The 14895-nt window shown below is 39.7% G+C and overlaps 1 protein-coding gene across 1 annotated transcript; it reads left to right on the top strand.

The window, feature by feature from the left end:
* The first annotated feature begins 779 nt into the window (after nucleotides 1-779).
* Nucleotides 780-3798, top strand: cyp19a1a (cytochrome P450, family 19, subfamily A, polypeptide 1a). Its single transcript, XM_024802810.2, has 9 exons — nucleotides 780-1008; nucleotides 1103-1253; nucleotides 1368-1522; nucleotides 1635-1799; nucleotides 1937-2051; nucleotides 2128-2239; nucleotides 2429-2591; nucleotides 2862-3103; nucleotides 3366-3798. Exons 1-9 carry the CDS (start codon nucleotides 852-854, stop codon nucleotides 3624-3626), a joined length of 1521 nt encoding a protein of 506 aa, XP_024658578.2. The 5' UTR covers nucleotides 780-851; the 3' UTR covers nucleotides 3627-3798.
* The last annotated feature ends 11097 nt before the right edge of the window (nucleotides 3799-14895 follow it).

The raw sequence follows: 14895 nt of genomic DNA, 5'->3' as shown, positions 1-14895 counted from the left end.
CAGATCAGTCTAGCTTTACTGTAGTACATAGAGCATATCATCTTCATTTATTCATCTGATAAACAAATAAACAAATACAGTATGGTATCTGCATTTAACACTGGTATTATGTGTAACTTATTTCCTGGCTTCACTGGATCTGAGAGCAACGCCAAATAAATTAAAACACAGGAAGCCAGGATTAAATGGATAGCATTTTCCTATTTTTTAGACTTTACTGTAATATGATCACATGTGTGAGTACAATATGAATACATAGCAGCTCTGATTAAAACAAATAGCTCTGATTTTGAATGAAAATGTATCACCTAAAATCCAAGTCAGCTTTTGAACATAAATCTAGAATCAATGTAATGAAGAATATAATTCAAATGCAATTACATATGTCAATATTAACATTTAATCCATTCCCTTGTCTCGCTTGTTTAATAAAAACAGATGAAAAATGTGCATTTATTGAAAAGCTGATTTTTAATAGGCAGCTAGAGCAAATAACACTGATGTTCTCAAGTTCTCACAGGCAAAGCAACTTCTTTTAAAGTTTAAAGGAGGTGAAAACCTTCTCATCAACAAAATGCCAAATATGAGCTCATATTTGCCAACATGCAACCGCTGAACTAGGTCCTGTAAACCCAAGGGCACAAGCACAAACCCAATCCCTCAAGGTTGCCACAGTATTGTTTACCTTTTTCCTGCAGTGTTGTGGCTTTTGCATTACCCTGACCTGGCACGTAACCAGCTCAGACCGCCTATAAAAAGGCAGATGTGAGCATTCGGACCCTTCAGGTCTGTGCAGGCTGCTCTACATCATCACCCTTCTCGTGGATCTGATCTCTACTTGTGAACAGGCGATGGGTCCTGTAGGCTTAGACGCCGTGGTGGCAGATCTGTCCGTGACCTCAAATGCCATCGAATCGCATGGAATATCAATGGCAACCAGAACGCTGATACTGCTCGTCTGTCTGCTGTTGGTTGCCTGGAGTCACACGGACAAGAAAATTGCGCCAGGTTGGTTCAGGTTGCTCTAATTAGGAGTTTGTTTGTTTTTACAACAGAATGTTGTGAGAGCTGAAATATATTTTCTGCTTTTTTAATACAACAGGTCCTTCTTTCTGTTTGGGTTTGGGCCCACTTCTGTCATATCTGAGATTTATCTGGACTGGCATAGGCAGAGCCAGCAACTACTACAATAACAAGTATGGAGACATTGTTAGAGTCTGGATCAACGGAGAAGAGACGCTCATACTAAGCAGGTTAGTTGCATTCAATCTGTCAGTGCTGATGCTACCAAACAAGCCAGTCAAGAAGTAAAATGAAAAGCTTCAGTGGATTTTTTGTTATTGTTTTTTTTTTTTTTTTTAAACCAGAGCTTCAGCAGTGCAGCATGTGCTGAAGAACGGAAACTACAATTCACGTTTTGGGAGCATTCAGGGACTCAGCTGCATCGGCATGAACGAGAGAGGCATCATATTCAACAACAACGTAACTCTGTGGAAAAAGATACGCACCTATTTTGCTAAAGGTAAAACTGGAACTCTTTCATGAACTTCAAAACAAAGTCAGCTATTCAAATGTGATTTTTAAACAGCAAATATTTGTCTAAACTAAATCATAAAACCATCTCATGTTGTCAGCTCTGTCAGGCCCAAATTTGCAGCAGACGGTGGATGTTTGCATCTCTTCCACAAAGGCTCACCTGGACCACCTGGACACCCTGGGACTCGTTGATATCCTCGGTTTGATACGCTGCACCGTGGTGGACATCTCTAACAGACTCTTCCTGGGCGTACCTCTCAATGGTGAATAGGATGCATGAATATGTTACTTGCGTTATCATGCAAGCTGTACATAAAGAATTTCTTGTCTCCAGAAGTGGATCAAAAAGATATGGGAACGATTTTAGCATGCTAATATATTTATGTTACCTTGCATCCAGAGAAAGAGCTGCTGCTGAAGATTCTAAAGTATTTTCACACATGGCAGGATGTGCTTATCAAACCTGACATCTACTTCAAGTTCGGCTGGATTCACCACAGGCACAAGACAGCAGCGTGAGTCACTCAGTCTCATACATAAGCCCACCTTTAGTTTCATCTTTTTAAATATGTGTTATCTGTTATCTCACAGCCAGGAGTTACACGATGCCATTAAACATCTTGTAGATCAAAAGAGGAAAAATATGGAGCAGGCAGATAAGCTGGACGACATCAACTTCACGGCAGAGCTCATATTTGCACAAGTCAGTCTACGAAGTATTCTCCTTCTGCAAATATACTTTCATTTAAAGTAAAACCTTTCACTTGTGGTACTTGTGTTTTTTCATTTTCAAGCTGTCTCAGCAGTTCCTCTTTGCATGTGAAATGCTGGATTTCTTTTCCGCCTACCAAGTAAGGTCAGACAGCATATTTGCATTCAACTGTGTTTTCAGAACCACGGCGAGCTGTCTGCTGACGATGTGACGCAGTGCGTGCTGGAGATGGTGATCGCAGCTCCGGACACTCTGTCCCTCAGTCTCTTCTTCATGCTTCTGCTCCTCAAACAAAACCCACACGTGGAGCTGCAGCTGCTACAGGAGATAGACGCTGTTGTGGGTAAGAGGCTGCAGCAGTTAAGAAAAAATGCAATTATAACTGATTTGCTGCACATCAAAGATACATTTTGACACTTGGCACTGTTTCACTCTACACTGACAGCTCTTACTATTACGCTTACACACCCCATTTAAAAGAATAAGTCCAACTATATCACCAAAACCACAAAACCTGGCCACAATAACCTTCATTAACTCAGGAGTATTGCATTTCACTGCATTTGCTCCAGGCTGAAAAACTTGAATTCACAACAGTCTGTTGCTGCTACAGGTGAGAGACAGCTTCAGAACCAGGATCTTCACAAGCTGCAGGTGCTTGAGAGCTTCATCAATGAATCCTTGCGCTTCCACCCAGTGGTGGAATGCACCATGCGTCGAGCCCTGTCTGATGACATCATAGAAGGCTACAGGATACCGAAGGGCACAAACATCATTCTGAACATAGGCCGAATGCACCGCACCGAGTTTTTCCTCAAAGGCAATCAATTTAATCTGGAAAACTTTGAAAAGAATGTGAGTAGTGCTTTCATTGCTTTACTTTTTCTCCTGGTTAGAAAGAGGTGGAACTTGGTTGAAAAAGATGATGTCACACTTATTTGTTCTTGTTTGGCACTTGTTCCAGTTGCACCAGTCAGCAATTAGAAACACGTCAATCAGAATCTTTCAGTCCAGCCCGATGAAGCCACACCCACACAGATCATCTGAGCTTCGTGTTCTTGAAAATACATCTTTCCTTTTACTTTTTTTCTCATCGGTCCTCTTGTTCTGCCTCCAGGTTCCTCGGCGCTACTTTCAGCCGTTCGGTTCAGGCCCTCGCTCGTGCATTGGCAAGCACATCGCCATACTGATGATGAAATCCATTTTGGTGACACTGCTGTCTCAGTACTCTGTTTGTACTCACGAGGGCCCGACCCTGGACTGCCTCACACAAACCAACAACCTTTCCCAGCAGCCTGTAGAGGCTGATCATCTCCACATGAGGTTCTTACCCAGGCAGAGAAGCAGCTGTCAAACCCTCCGAGACCCGAACCTTTAGCTGTACCTGTACTTTTGTATACTTAATTTGTATAATCTTATAACGACACAAAGCTAGCCTTTATATTTTGATATACGCAAAGATTGTAATTGTACTCAAACTGTATGCATGATGTGAAATGTACATTTAAACCTGCTAACACTGAAATAAATGTAGATTATTGTGTCACAAATGTGTGTTGTCGTCTCATCATTTTGTCTGCATGTCATACATATTTAGTTCACAGTTTTTTGTTTTTGTATTTTTTTTATTTGACCCCACATTTTTCTCATTCTCCTTTTTTAAATATCTTACACCTAAATTGAACTAATCACACGATTAATAATTTATTAAATGTGGTATAAATGTGCGTTTGTCATTTAAGAACACAGAAAATGAAAAAGGATTTCAAATTTGTCCTTTTATTACAAAAAAACAAAAGCAAAAGCAAAGGCAAAGTCCAATGGAAGCAAAGGGGAATGTAAATACAAGTTATTACACAGAGAATAAGTAGAAGAAAGCGATGCATTCTAAGTCTACTCCAACTCTGAGAAGTAAGTTCATTTAAATTTTTATTGCACATGAAAAAAAGCGAGAGAAAACCAGGCATTTTCCCAGAGTTCCTCTGCACCCACACACTTTAATTCAAAACAATGACACAACAGCTAACTCCCCTACTGTTCTGTGCAAAAGTCTTCAGCGAGCCTTTATTTCTTTAAATATTATTTCTTCCAAAAAGCCAAATTTTTTGTAATTTTTAAAGTGCTCTTGAGGAATAGTTTTCCAGACCTTCTGAAAGTCTTTGAATGCTTTTCTTTGGACACTTCTTTTTCACTCATTGTTCTCTTTTCTTTTGTGAATCTCTGAAAAATGCAAACGATAACACAGTTTGACAGGCATGAAATAGTATTTTTGCACCAACAAGGTGATTCCCAAAGAGCTATAAGGCAAAGACTTGTCATATTTCAGCACGCTGTGTCAGGCTTGAAAAAAAAAACAACAACTATGTACAGCAGATAAACAGTATCAGGACGTCATGTCGTCACAAACAGTGCCATTTTATAATCCACAGACAACCAATGCAAGTCTGATAACACCAAAGTAACCAGATCTCTTTTGTCTAATTGCAAAACAAGCAAGAGATGATTCACTTACTCCAGTAAACGGTGCATTATGGTGCTTTTCAATAGATCTAACATGTGTGACTTTATGATCTATAAGGCATCGTTAGTCTCGAGATTGTTCTGAGTGGGTGATAAAACTGCCCTTCGACAGCCACAAAAAGAAAAAAAAAGGCATCTCTTGTTGCAATTATGTAACACTAACATTGGTCAGGAGAGGGCGCAGTAACACCTAATACAGTGATTTGATCTTTATCTTCAGCGTCTAGTCTTTTCATTATGTTCAGTTGCTCTGCCTTTGGGCAAAAGTGGCTAATACATTTCATACTGAGATGCTTCAGCTTGTATTGCTTTGCTAGAAGCAATCAACAAACACGCTGAACAATCACTGTTCAATGTTTGAAAGAAAAAGGGCTGAGAAAGAAACTGTGTTCAAACAGGCAGTGTGTGCAGAGTTTCAGCTGCGCAGTGCAGTTTCTGCATGTCAACAGTCAGCTGTGTGTCAGTGATACAAGAGAGTGACACGATCAAAATAAGAGTATCTGTCTCAGCTTGACTGATGCGACCTCTTGGGGCCTTATGGTGCTGATCACAGTGAGATGGGAGGGTATTAAAGGAAGGGTAGCACGCACACAGCTGCTTGGTAGGCTAATCAGTACCTGCAACAAATCATTTCGGCACCTCTGCAAGAAGCAAAGTCACTGTCTGTGTGACTGTGTGTGTGTTTGTTACTGTAGAGAGACTGTGTCTTTCTCTCTGTAATATTGTTTTCAGTGCGTGTGTGTGTGTGTGTGTGTGTGCATCACAGATCACAGGCTGTTCCTTGCAGGTGTTGTGGGATATAGCAAATGAATCATAATAGTCTCATCAACCCCAATCTCATTTCTGCCCTCGATCAGGATGGAAAACATTTTACATGCAGCCCAGACAGATCTTTATGAGATCTTGCAAATTTGCGAGGAAAAAATGTTTCGTCATAATAATCTCCATGACATCTGTGAGCTTAATAACATTAAGAAGAGCTAGAGAGAATTAAGTTATTAAGATGGATGTAAATGAGTGAATACTGACAAACATCAAGCTAAAAATACACTGAAGCTGCTGTTCTTGAGGTTTTTTCACATGCAACCTGCTGCTCATCTGTCAATTTTTTTTCACAGTTCAAAAACCCTTAAGGCGAGCCGTGTTTATCTATCTTAGATTTATGTTAAAAGAGAACAAAGCCTGAACAGACAGATTATCGAGCAGCATGCAAGAATTTAAATTATAATTTAAAATAAAGATCTGTATACATTCAATTTCCAGCAGCTTTTGACAAATGTGTTAACAGCCAGTGTAAAGTAGCCTCAGGGTGTAATGGTGTTTTAATTATCACATCCTCATGCACGGGCCTAGTTGAGTCATTGTACATCACCATCAGCAGGAACTGCAAAAACTTTTTTATAGTACTGATAACTTTTAGAGAAATCCCCCCTCAATTGTTTTTCTTTAAGAAGTTATTAAAATTTTTATTTATAGGGTCTATTTTTTACTTCCCTCTTAAGGGTAGCTAGTCTTTAGAAATGAGAATTAGCTCTTAAAAACTAAACAAAACAATAATTAAAGAAATCAGCTACTCTGTGTGTCGAAGGAAATGCAACGTGACTCTAAGTCATCAAAGTAAAATATCAAAAAACTGCAATAGCATGACCTTTGACATCTGCACCCATCATAGCAGTGGAGCAGCTCACGTAGGGTTACAGGAAAGTAAAAGTCAACAACCAAAGCAGATCTATGTTGTTATGGTTTTCTGGCTACTGTACTGGTCATGCTACAGTCACAGTAGGAAAAACAGTGGTTGGAGACGACGACACGCCCAAAACTAACAGCGTGCTCTGAACATGGGTTCTCGCTGCCTTTGAAATGTTACTTCAAAGGCGGGGACCCGGCCTGTCACCACTCACTGTAAGTTGCTGTCCTCAAAGCAACTGCAAAGAAACAGAGTCAGTCTGCTATAACTTTGCATTTGGATGGGGTCAGGCTGGCAACTATGTGCAATCTGTAATAAAATGGTGATTCACTGTGATAAATCAGGGAAAATCATAAATCTGTTTCCTTTGATCGCAAATCTATTGCTGCGTACATACAAAAACACTGATATTAAACAGAAATTTGCTTACATATAGAGTCCAGCTAGAACCTCGTAGATCTGAAAAAGATCAGAAATAGTGACGGTGTTGCTGCAGGACAGCAATTTTATACAGGAATATAAGCAGAATATGAGCAACCAACAGCTGAGTCAAGTTCTCTATTGCAGAGAGACACACTGTAGACATGTTACACTCATCAGCACACAGATTAACTATGATGTGTTGGCAATCTGTCTGCATTTATAAATTAGATGGCAATTATTTGCAAACCTTCGCCAAACTGTCTGAGAGTAACTGCAGTCAGAGCAGGATTGTTCCACCAGGCAGCTTGTGCAATCCCCTTGTAATAGAAAGTGGTCTTCCAGAGGCCGAACAACTACCACAACTACTTGCTATTGGTCACTGAATGTGAAAAAATTCAGTGCAAACACCAGGGAACCTCTGCTTTTTCCTAGTCACAAAGAGGTTACTCAAGTGTGCTGAGCCATAATGATTCATTCATAAGTTTTTGGTGGCTTTTATTAGCACTAGACACTGTAGTCTATCAAACCTTAGCAGCTCCTAAGGTACTTACTGTAGTATACCAATGGCATAGTCTAAAATCTCCTTTTAAATTCAATGAACCTGAAATCATGATGTCCCCCATCTTGTTGGCTTGCTTATAGTTGTTGCTATTCCAGCTACAGATGGGCTATGTCATGTTACTGACTGTGGAAGTATAATCTGAAAAAAGCACTAAGGGTGGAGCCAGTGAGTCCCCAAAACACTTTGGTTTGACAGGCCAGATGGGACAGAGATACAGAGATATATACTTCATGAATCTGTCTGTGAAGGTTCTCAGTCATCCAGGTCATTGTAGTCAAAGGAGCTTGCAAAGAAAAGCGTCTGGACTTCTTTAAGTAACTTGAAGACGTTTCACCTCTCATCCGAGAAGCTTCTTCAGTTCTAAGGTCAAATGGTGGAGAGTCCCAGATATAAACCTAGTGGGAGTATCCCCCCACAGAGGGACAAAAGGACCCCCTGATGATCCTCTAATCGCCTGAGCCAAGGTGTGAAACTGGGTGTGGGTCCCAATCAGCCAGAGTTTCGGGTGAGTTCATTGTGAAACCTGGCCCCACCTTATCATGCGAATTCCGGAATTCTGGTGGTGAGCAAACTCTTAGCCGATGGTGCTCCTAGAGAGGAATTCAACTGAATAGATTACAGTTCCAAATGAATCATGCATCACTGAAGAGTCATCATCTCCAGACGTTGTCTATTCCAACACCAGACTTCTTAGCAATAACCAGAAATCTACAGCTAATAGCCAGAGATACTTGACTGTGAACCAAAGTGGCAGGCTGATCAAACAAACAAACCAACTCTGCCATCTCTTAAGCAACAGTAAGCCCTGGAAAAAAAAACCTAATGTGTACCATGAGTGTGGTTGCACGGTAACTATTAAGGCAATAATAGGAGAAAGTAATAAGAGAAAATGTGGCCCCAAAGCAGATGCCTGTTATACCACGCATCTGCTATATCAGTTTGTGATGGCTGTGTGTGTGTGTGTGTGTGTGTGTGTGTGTGTGTGTGTGTGTGTGTGTGTGTGTGTGTGTGTGTGTGTGTCCGTATGAGAAATATTTTTCAAGAAGAATTGAAAAATACTTGTGGTTTCAGATTGTGTCAGCATTGTCTGCTTGAAGCACAAAGATGATCCACAGTAATGTGTTTTGAGATTTTACACTTTGTAACTTTTTTGTGATTTCATTTAGGATGAAATCAGAGCACTTAAATGAAAACATGCATATCGCAAATCCACCACACTGGACTGTATTACACTTGAGCTAACTGTAATCTTATGTTCTTTCTCTTTAGGAAGTCCATGTTTCTTCATTTGTGGTTTTCATTTGTCACATGAGGTACATTTTCCATACCCATCCATTTATTTTAATTCTTCCATGACAGGTTTACAGAGGCAGACAGCCAGACAGCTTTAAAATAACTCTGACGCAACAGCCTAGCACCAACTTGAGACTGTCCTGCCTCGAGCTCTGATTGACCATCTGATTGATTACATATTATTTACTGCCAAGAAACGCACACACACACACACACACACACACACACACACACACACACACACACACACACACACACATTATTTCTTGCTAAAATTTTCAAATGCCAGTGGCCATATTGTCTCTCCGTTTCAGTCCCCTGCTGGATTCGTGTTTCATTAAAAGAGAGCCATGGTTGCCATGGAAACATCTACCAGAAAGGGTAAACTGGCAATGTACTCGTGTCTCTACATTGTCAGAATTCTGTCAATATGAACGGTACCTCCTACAGTCAGTTATGACACTGTTTAACATGATGCTCGGAGTAATTTGCCCTCGTGAGTGTTTCTCAGCCTCGCTGGCACTGTGCTCATATGAGCAGTGTATTTCGGGCCTTTTGATAGTCACAGGAAAATTTGTGCAAAAGAGGATATGCAGCGCGACTCTCTTTGAAACAGGAGAGACTCTCTCTCGTCAGACTGGTCTGTCTGAAGAAGCCCAGACTGGGAGGCTTTCTGCCAGTAGAGGCACTGGATCAAAGGCAGACTCTCACTTCATGGCCTTTTCATGGAAGCCCATTTTGCAAAGTCAGCCCATTTGTTTCCCATTGAACATCAGAAGAGAGTGGTGGCACTCATCATTGAGGGAAGCTTTTCACCCTCTTCTTCTTCCTATTATTATTTTTGTATTCACCCCTCCCTTTCCTGCTTACTTTCTAAATAAGCCTGGAGATTTCAGAGTTAGCTCACTCGACAAAACCTAAAGCCCCAGTCAGAGATAAAGGATATCACGACGCTGGTTATCATCTCTCTTTGTTAAATCTGGCTTCAGGCTCAGAAAATGCTAATAGAAAAAGGGGAGTTTCACAGGTCATATGACTCTTCTCCTACACAAAATGATCCCCATGAGTGACGCTTACTTCAGAGATCTTATCAGATGATGATGATGATTAAAATTCAATATCTATATATAAGAACATAAGAAGTGCAACGCTGCAGAAAATCATTAATCTTGGTATTTATCACGCAGAGCAGTAAAACGATCATATTAATTCAAGTTAATGATTTAAAGCTGAATGCGTTCTCTGTTCTGCTGTTTATATGTCTCATTAAAAGTTACTGTCCCACAGCGTAAAGGAGACTTGGAAATATCTTCAGTTTGTTTGCAGAAAAAAGATCACAGTACACGTTCTGTGTTCTGGTGTAAAATATTTGAATCACCATTTATACATTTTTCGCATGACCACAGTGCATTTATGTGGCAATGCAAAACAGTTTGTGCTTCAGGCAGTGGTTTTTAGTAAGGTATGGCTAAACATTTACACATATGAATTTCCCCGGCAGACAATCTATAATGCACTTAAAGGAATTAATCAAAATGCGGTGATCCAGGCAATTTTGAGCGGAAACTCAAAACACAGCCTGCTCCAGAGTAGGTTATGTGTTCAGCAAATTACCATGGTGATTTATCCAGGTAAAAAGAGAGACGGTTTTGTGATACAGGAAACTGACTTTAAAGGCTTTCACACACAAAGCAAGATGCAAAAAAATGATATGAAATTCAAATTTTTCCGGATGCAGACACTTAACGTATGTAAATACTTGACGTATTGCATTTTTGTGCAACATTCATCCCCAAAAAGAAAATTGTAAACAAAATTGTCGACACCAAGCCACGATAAGCTGGTGTTTCCAAACAAGAAGAAAGGGAGGAAACTGAGATTTCACGGTTTGATCCCACAGTTGAAGCTGTATCGCAACTGCTTTCATTCATATTTCAGGATGTCAGTGGGGCAGTTTGAGAGTTGCTAGCAGAGTTGGAAATGCATCTGAGAAGTCAGGAAAATAATTTCAGACCCAGAGCAGTGTCTAGCTCTGTGTCTGGGGTAAAGCAGTGTTATTTTACTATTTACTTTTTGAGCTACAGTGCACTTGTTGCCAAATACATTGGTCTGGTTGGTCAGATCTGTTTGGAACTGAAAAATTGAGCTTAGATTGAAAAAATATTTGTCTGGCAAATTATGCAGTCAGAGTGAATAGCTGAATTAAGAACAGGTGAGTCTGAAAAACATTTTAAAAGCATGAAATATTCACTAAGCCATTCATCTGGCTTTGTAGTACACCTCTGGTACCACTCATCTTTTATGAATCTCTGACCATGCACATAATAGAATTTGTGGTACACTGAAGAAGACAAGTTAAAATGCATAATCAACAACTAATGTCATAACATGTAACAATGCCTGATCAAAATTCACTACTGTAAGCTAGCTTGCTAACATTGGTATTGACCAGTGTTGGCACTGGTGCAAGAAAACTGGAAGGTTGATGATATGAGGGGGCATTTAGCTCATGTCACACTTGTGTTTTATAAAAAGAAATACTGTGATTGTCTTTAGACGACTGTTTTATTTCCCGTTTTCAGCTGTGGAAAAAAAGAGTAAGATTAAGTAGTGGGAGGAAGTCATATCAAAACAAGCCCTGATGCTTTAAGAGAGAGAAAGTGCTGTAGTTTCCACTGCATCATTACCAAAAAAAGAATAAGAAAATAAAATAGAAAAAAAGACTTCTTTTACAGTTAGGTACAGTAGGACATATGATTTTGTGTTTCCACCAAAATGCTCTAGATTCAGGGTACTAACACCACTTTCATGTTCAAGAGGGCCAGTTCAGTGACTTGGATTACCCGAGGCAGTACCTAGCATCTAGTTAGCAGCCTAGCTAGCACCCACAGGTCCCTAAACGTGGCCACAAACTTAACACAGCATAACTTTAAACTTTTAACCTATTTGAATTCTTCCTACCGGGCTGTGAACATGTTAGCTTGGTTGGGTTTAGCTGCACAACGGCAGAATACAGAAATTTCAAAAACATTTTCATTGCCAAGCTTAGCATTTTAGCATTTGTTGAATCTCTGACCATGCACCTAATAGAATTTGTGGTACACTGAAGAAGACAAGTTAAAATGCATAATCAACAACTAATGTTATAACATGTAACAATGCCTGATCAAAATTCACTACTGTAAGCTAGCTTGCTAACATTGGTGTTGACCAGTGTTGGCACTGGTGCAAGAAAACTGGAAGGTTGATGGTATGAGGGGGCATTTAGCTCATGTCACACTTGTGTTTTATAAAAAGAAATACTGTGATTGTCTTTAGACGACTGTTTTATTTCCCGTTTTCAGCTGTGGAAAAAAAGAGTAAGATTAAGTAGTGGGAGGAAGTCATATCAAAACAAGCCCTGATGCTTTAAGAGAGAGAAAGTGCTGTAGTTTCCACTGCATCATTACCAAAAAAAGAATAAGAAAATAAAATAGAAAAAAAGACTTCTTTTACAGTTAGGTACAGTAGGACATATGATTTTGTGTTTCCACCAAAATGCTCTAGATTCAGGGTACTAACACCACTTTCATGTTCAAGAGGGCCAGTTCAGTGACTTGGATTACCCGAGGCAGTACCTAGCATCTAGTTAGCAGCCTAGCTAGCACCCACAGGTCCCTAAACGTGGCCACAAACTTAACACAGCATAACTTTAAACTTTTAACCTATTTGAATTCTTCCTACCGGGCTGTGAACATGTTAGCTTGGTTGGGTTTAGCTGCACAACGGCAGAATACAGAAATTTCAAAAACATTTTCATTGCCAAGCTTAGCATTTTAGCATTTGTTGAATCTCTGACCATGCACCTAATAGAATTTGTGGTACACTGAAGAAGACAAGTTAAAATGCATAATCAACAACTAATGTTATAACATGTAACAATGCCTGATCAAAATTCACTACTGTAAGCTAGCTTGCTAACATTGGTGTTGACCAGTGTTGGCACTGGTGCAAGAAAACTGGAAGGTTGATGGTATGAGGGGGCATTTAACTCATGTCACACTTGTGTTTTATAAAAAGAAATACTGTGACAGAGAGGTGTACATCCTTAGCATCACTGTGTCCATAAAACAAAGGTTGGCATAGCATGCAAAAAGCTAGCCAAAAAAAATACTGAGCTAACCGGACACCAAGCAATGCACAGTCAAAAACATCCTATAATTCCGGTGTTTGTTATCTTAATCTGAATGTCTGCACATATCAGTTTCATACGGAGCCCCGCAGGGGACATGGGAGAAAAAAAATTAGGGAGGAAAAAAAAAAAATTAAGATGGACTTTTGCAAGATCTCAGAAAACAAACTCGGGATCTCGCAAAACTTTTGCGAGATCTCGCAAAACAAACTCGGGATCTCGCAAAACTAACTCGGGATCTCGCAAAACTTTCTCGCGAAAGTTGAATTCCAACAATGGCGGCAGCTACTTAGTTGTAATATTACTCTTTCTGGGTCACAAAATACACTTTTAAGATATTTTGAGGCGTGAATGTAGTTGTGTAAACGTCAGATACCTGCTCGGTTTACAAGACATCACATATTTGCAAAAGTGCTCCGACGTTTTTGGAGATCTGACACCCACTAGCTCGAAGCTAACGGGAGGTCGAGACCTACTACAGCCGGGAGGAACACCGCTTTCCCGGCACATCGTGCCTCGACCTCCCGGTCGGCTTCGAGCTGGCGGCCTCCGAAGAATGCGGCTAAAACTTTTGCGAGATCTCGCAATACTTTTGCGAGATCCCGAGTTTGTTTTGCAAGATCTCGCAAAAGTCCGTCTTAATTTTTTTTTTCTCCCTAATTTTTTTTTTCTCCCATGTCCCCTGCGGGGCTCCGTAGTTTCGGATTTATAAAATGATTCAAATTTACATTTAACATTTACATTTAAAGCATATTTGAAATAGTTTAAAAGCAGCAAAATGGAATAAAAACTGCAGGCTAGAAAACATATTCTCTGATATTCATATTCTATCATCACAAAATTTTTAAAAAGTAGAATTAGCTTGAACTGCTTATTACAGCAGTGTGTTTTTATCAAAACCAAACTGTGTGATTTCATTTTAATTATAGTTGTAAGAGTATGTCAGCTGCCTGTTTGGACAGGAATGGATCCCCAAGGCCGACACATAGCACCAACGCTGCCGTTGCCATCAGCCCTCATTACACTAATAGTGTAAATACAGAAGAATTAAGTTGTATCGCCAAGATTTCAACAATAAAATCTGTATAACTGTAGGGTCTTTACCTTACAATATAAAGCGCCTTTTGCCATTATTGTTGTGATTTGGTGCTATATAAGTAAAACTGAATTAACAAAACCTTGCTTTAAATCTCAGAGCTTTACAGTACAGCTATTCTATTTGTTAAAACTTACCAAAATTACCTCTACTACTTTAAAAATTAGACACTTTTGCACAGTTATTACTAGAAATTTTGGATTAAGGTCTGCTTTTTTCCACACTCACAAGTCACAGGCTGGATAAACTTGCACTGTTTTGTTTCCTACAGGCAACTATAATTTTAGATATATGGATTACTTTGTTAGCTCTGTAAACAAAGTATCTTATTAGAAGGTCCAAAAGCCCATTTAGTTTGTTTTTCCTGAAAATAAATTTGAATACTAACTTAGTAATGACGTGCATTTAAAATCGTTGCTAGAGTGCATTATCTCATATCAGTGGTTCGTTTGTCCTGTCCAAAGAAACTCAGATGAATTTATAGTAGTGTATAGTTATAATACTAAAATACCTAATAACTAGATGGCCCCACATTACCAAGATCAAATGTGTGCCAAAGCTGATGAGGTATTCAACATTCCTGAAGCTTAACCAGTGCACACATGCAAAGTCCAGAGAGACAGACCTGTGCTCCAGACTGATCTTTAATTTTTATGTTTTGGTTTCTTGTAAAAGCCAGTTCACTCCTGTAAGCAAGCAATGATAGTGCAGACTCTCTGCTATGCTTTTCAGTCTCAGGGCATGAGAATTGTATGTTTCTATTCACGCTCACACAGCCTACACAGACACTCTCCATTTCACATCGGGTCAAAGGAGTACATAGCTTCAAAGTAGTTCAGCTTGTTGTTGTTACCGGCATTATGTTTTTTCACTGGAATATTGCACAAGAGAGTTG

Source organism: Maylandia zebra, linkage group LG1, assembly GCF_041146795.1.
Source record: "Maylandia zebra isolate NMK-2024a linkage group LG1, Mzebra_GT3a, whole genome shotgun sequence".
NCBI classification, from domain to species: Eukaryota; Metazoa; Chordata; class Actinopteri; order Cichliformes; family Cichlidae; genus Maylandia; species Maylandia zebra.
The sequence above is the reverse complement of the archived record's forward strand: the minus strand, read 5'-3'. Positions and strand labels throughout refer to the sequence as shown.

Coding starts and splice junctions, on each gene's coding strand:
- cyp19a1a (XM_024802810.2), top strand. CDS start 852: ATGGGTCCTGTAGGCTTAGACGCCGTGGTGGCAGATCTGTCCGTGACC. Junction 2,052..2,127: donor CACAGGCACAAGACAGCAGC/GTGAGTCACTCA, acceptor GTTATCTCACAG/CCAGGAGTTACACGATGCCA. Junction 2,592..2,861: donor GGAGATAGACGCTGTTGTGG/GTAAGAGGCTGC, acceptor TTGCTGCTACAG/GTGAGAGACAGCTTCAGAAC.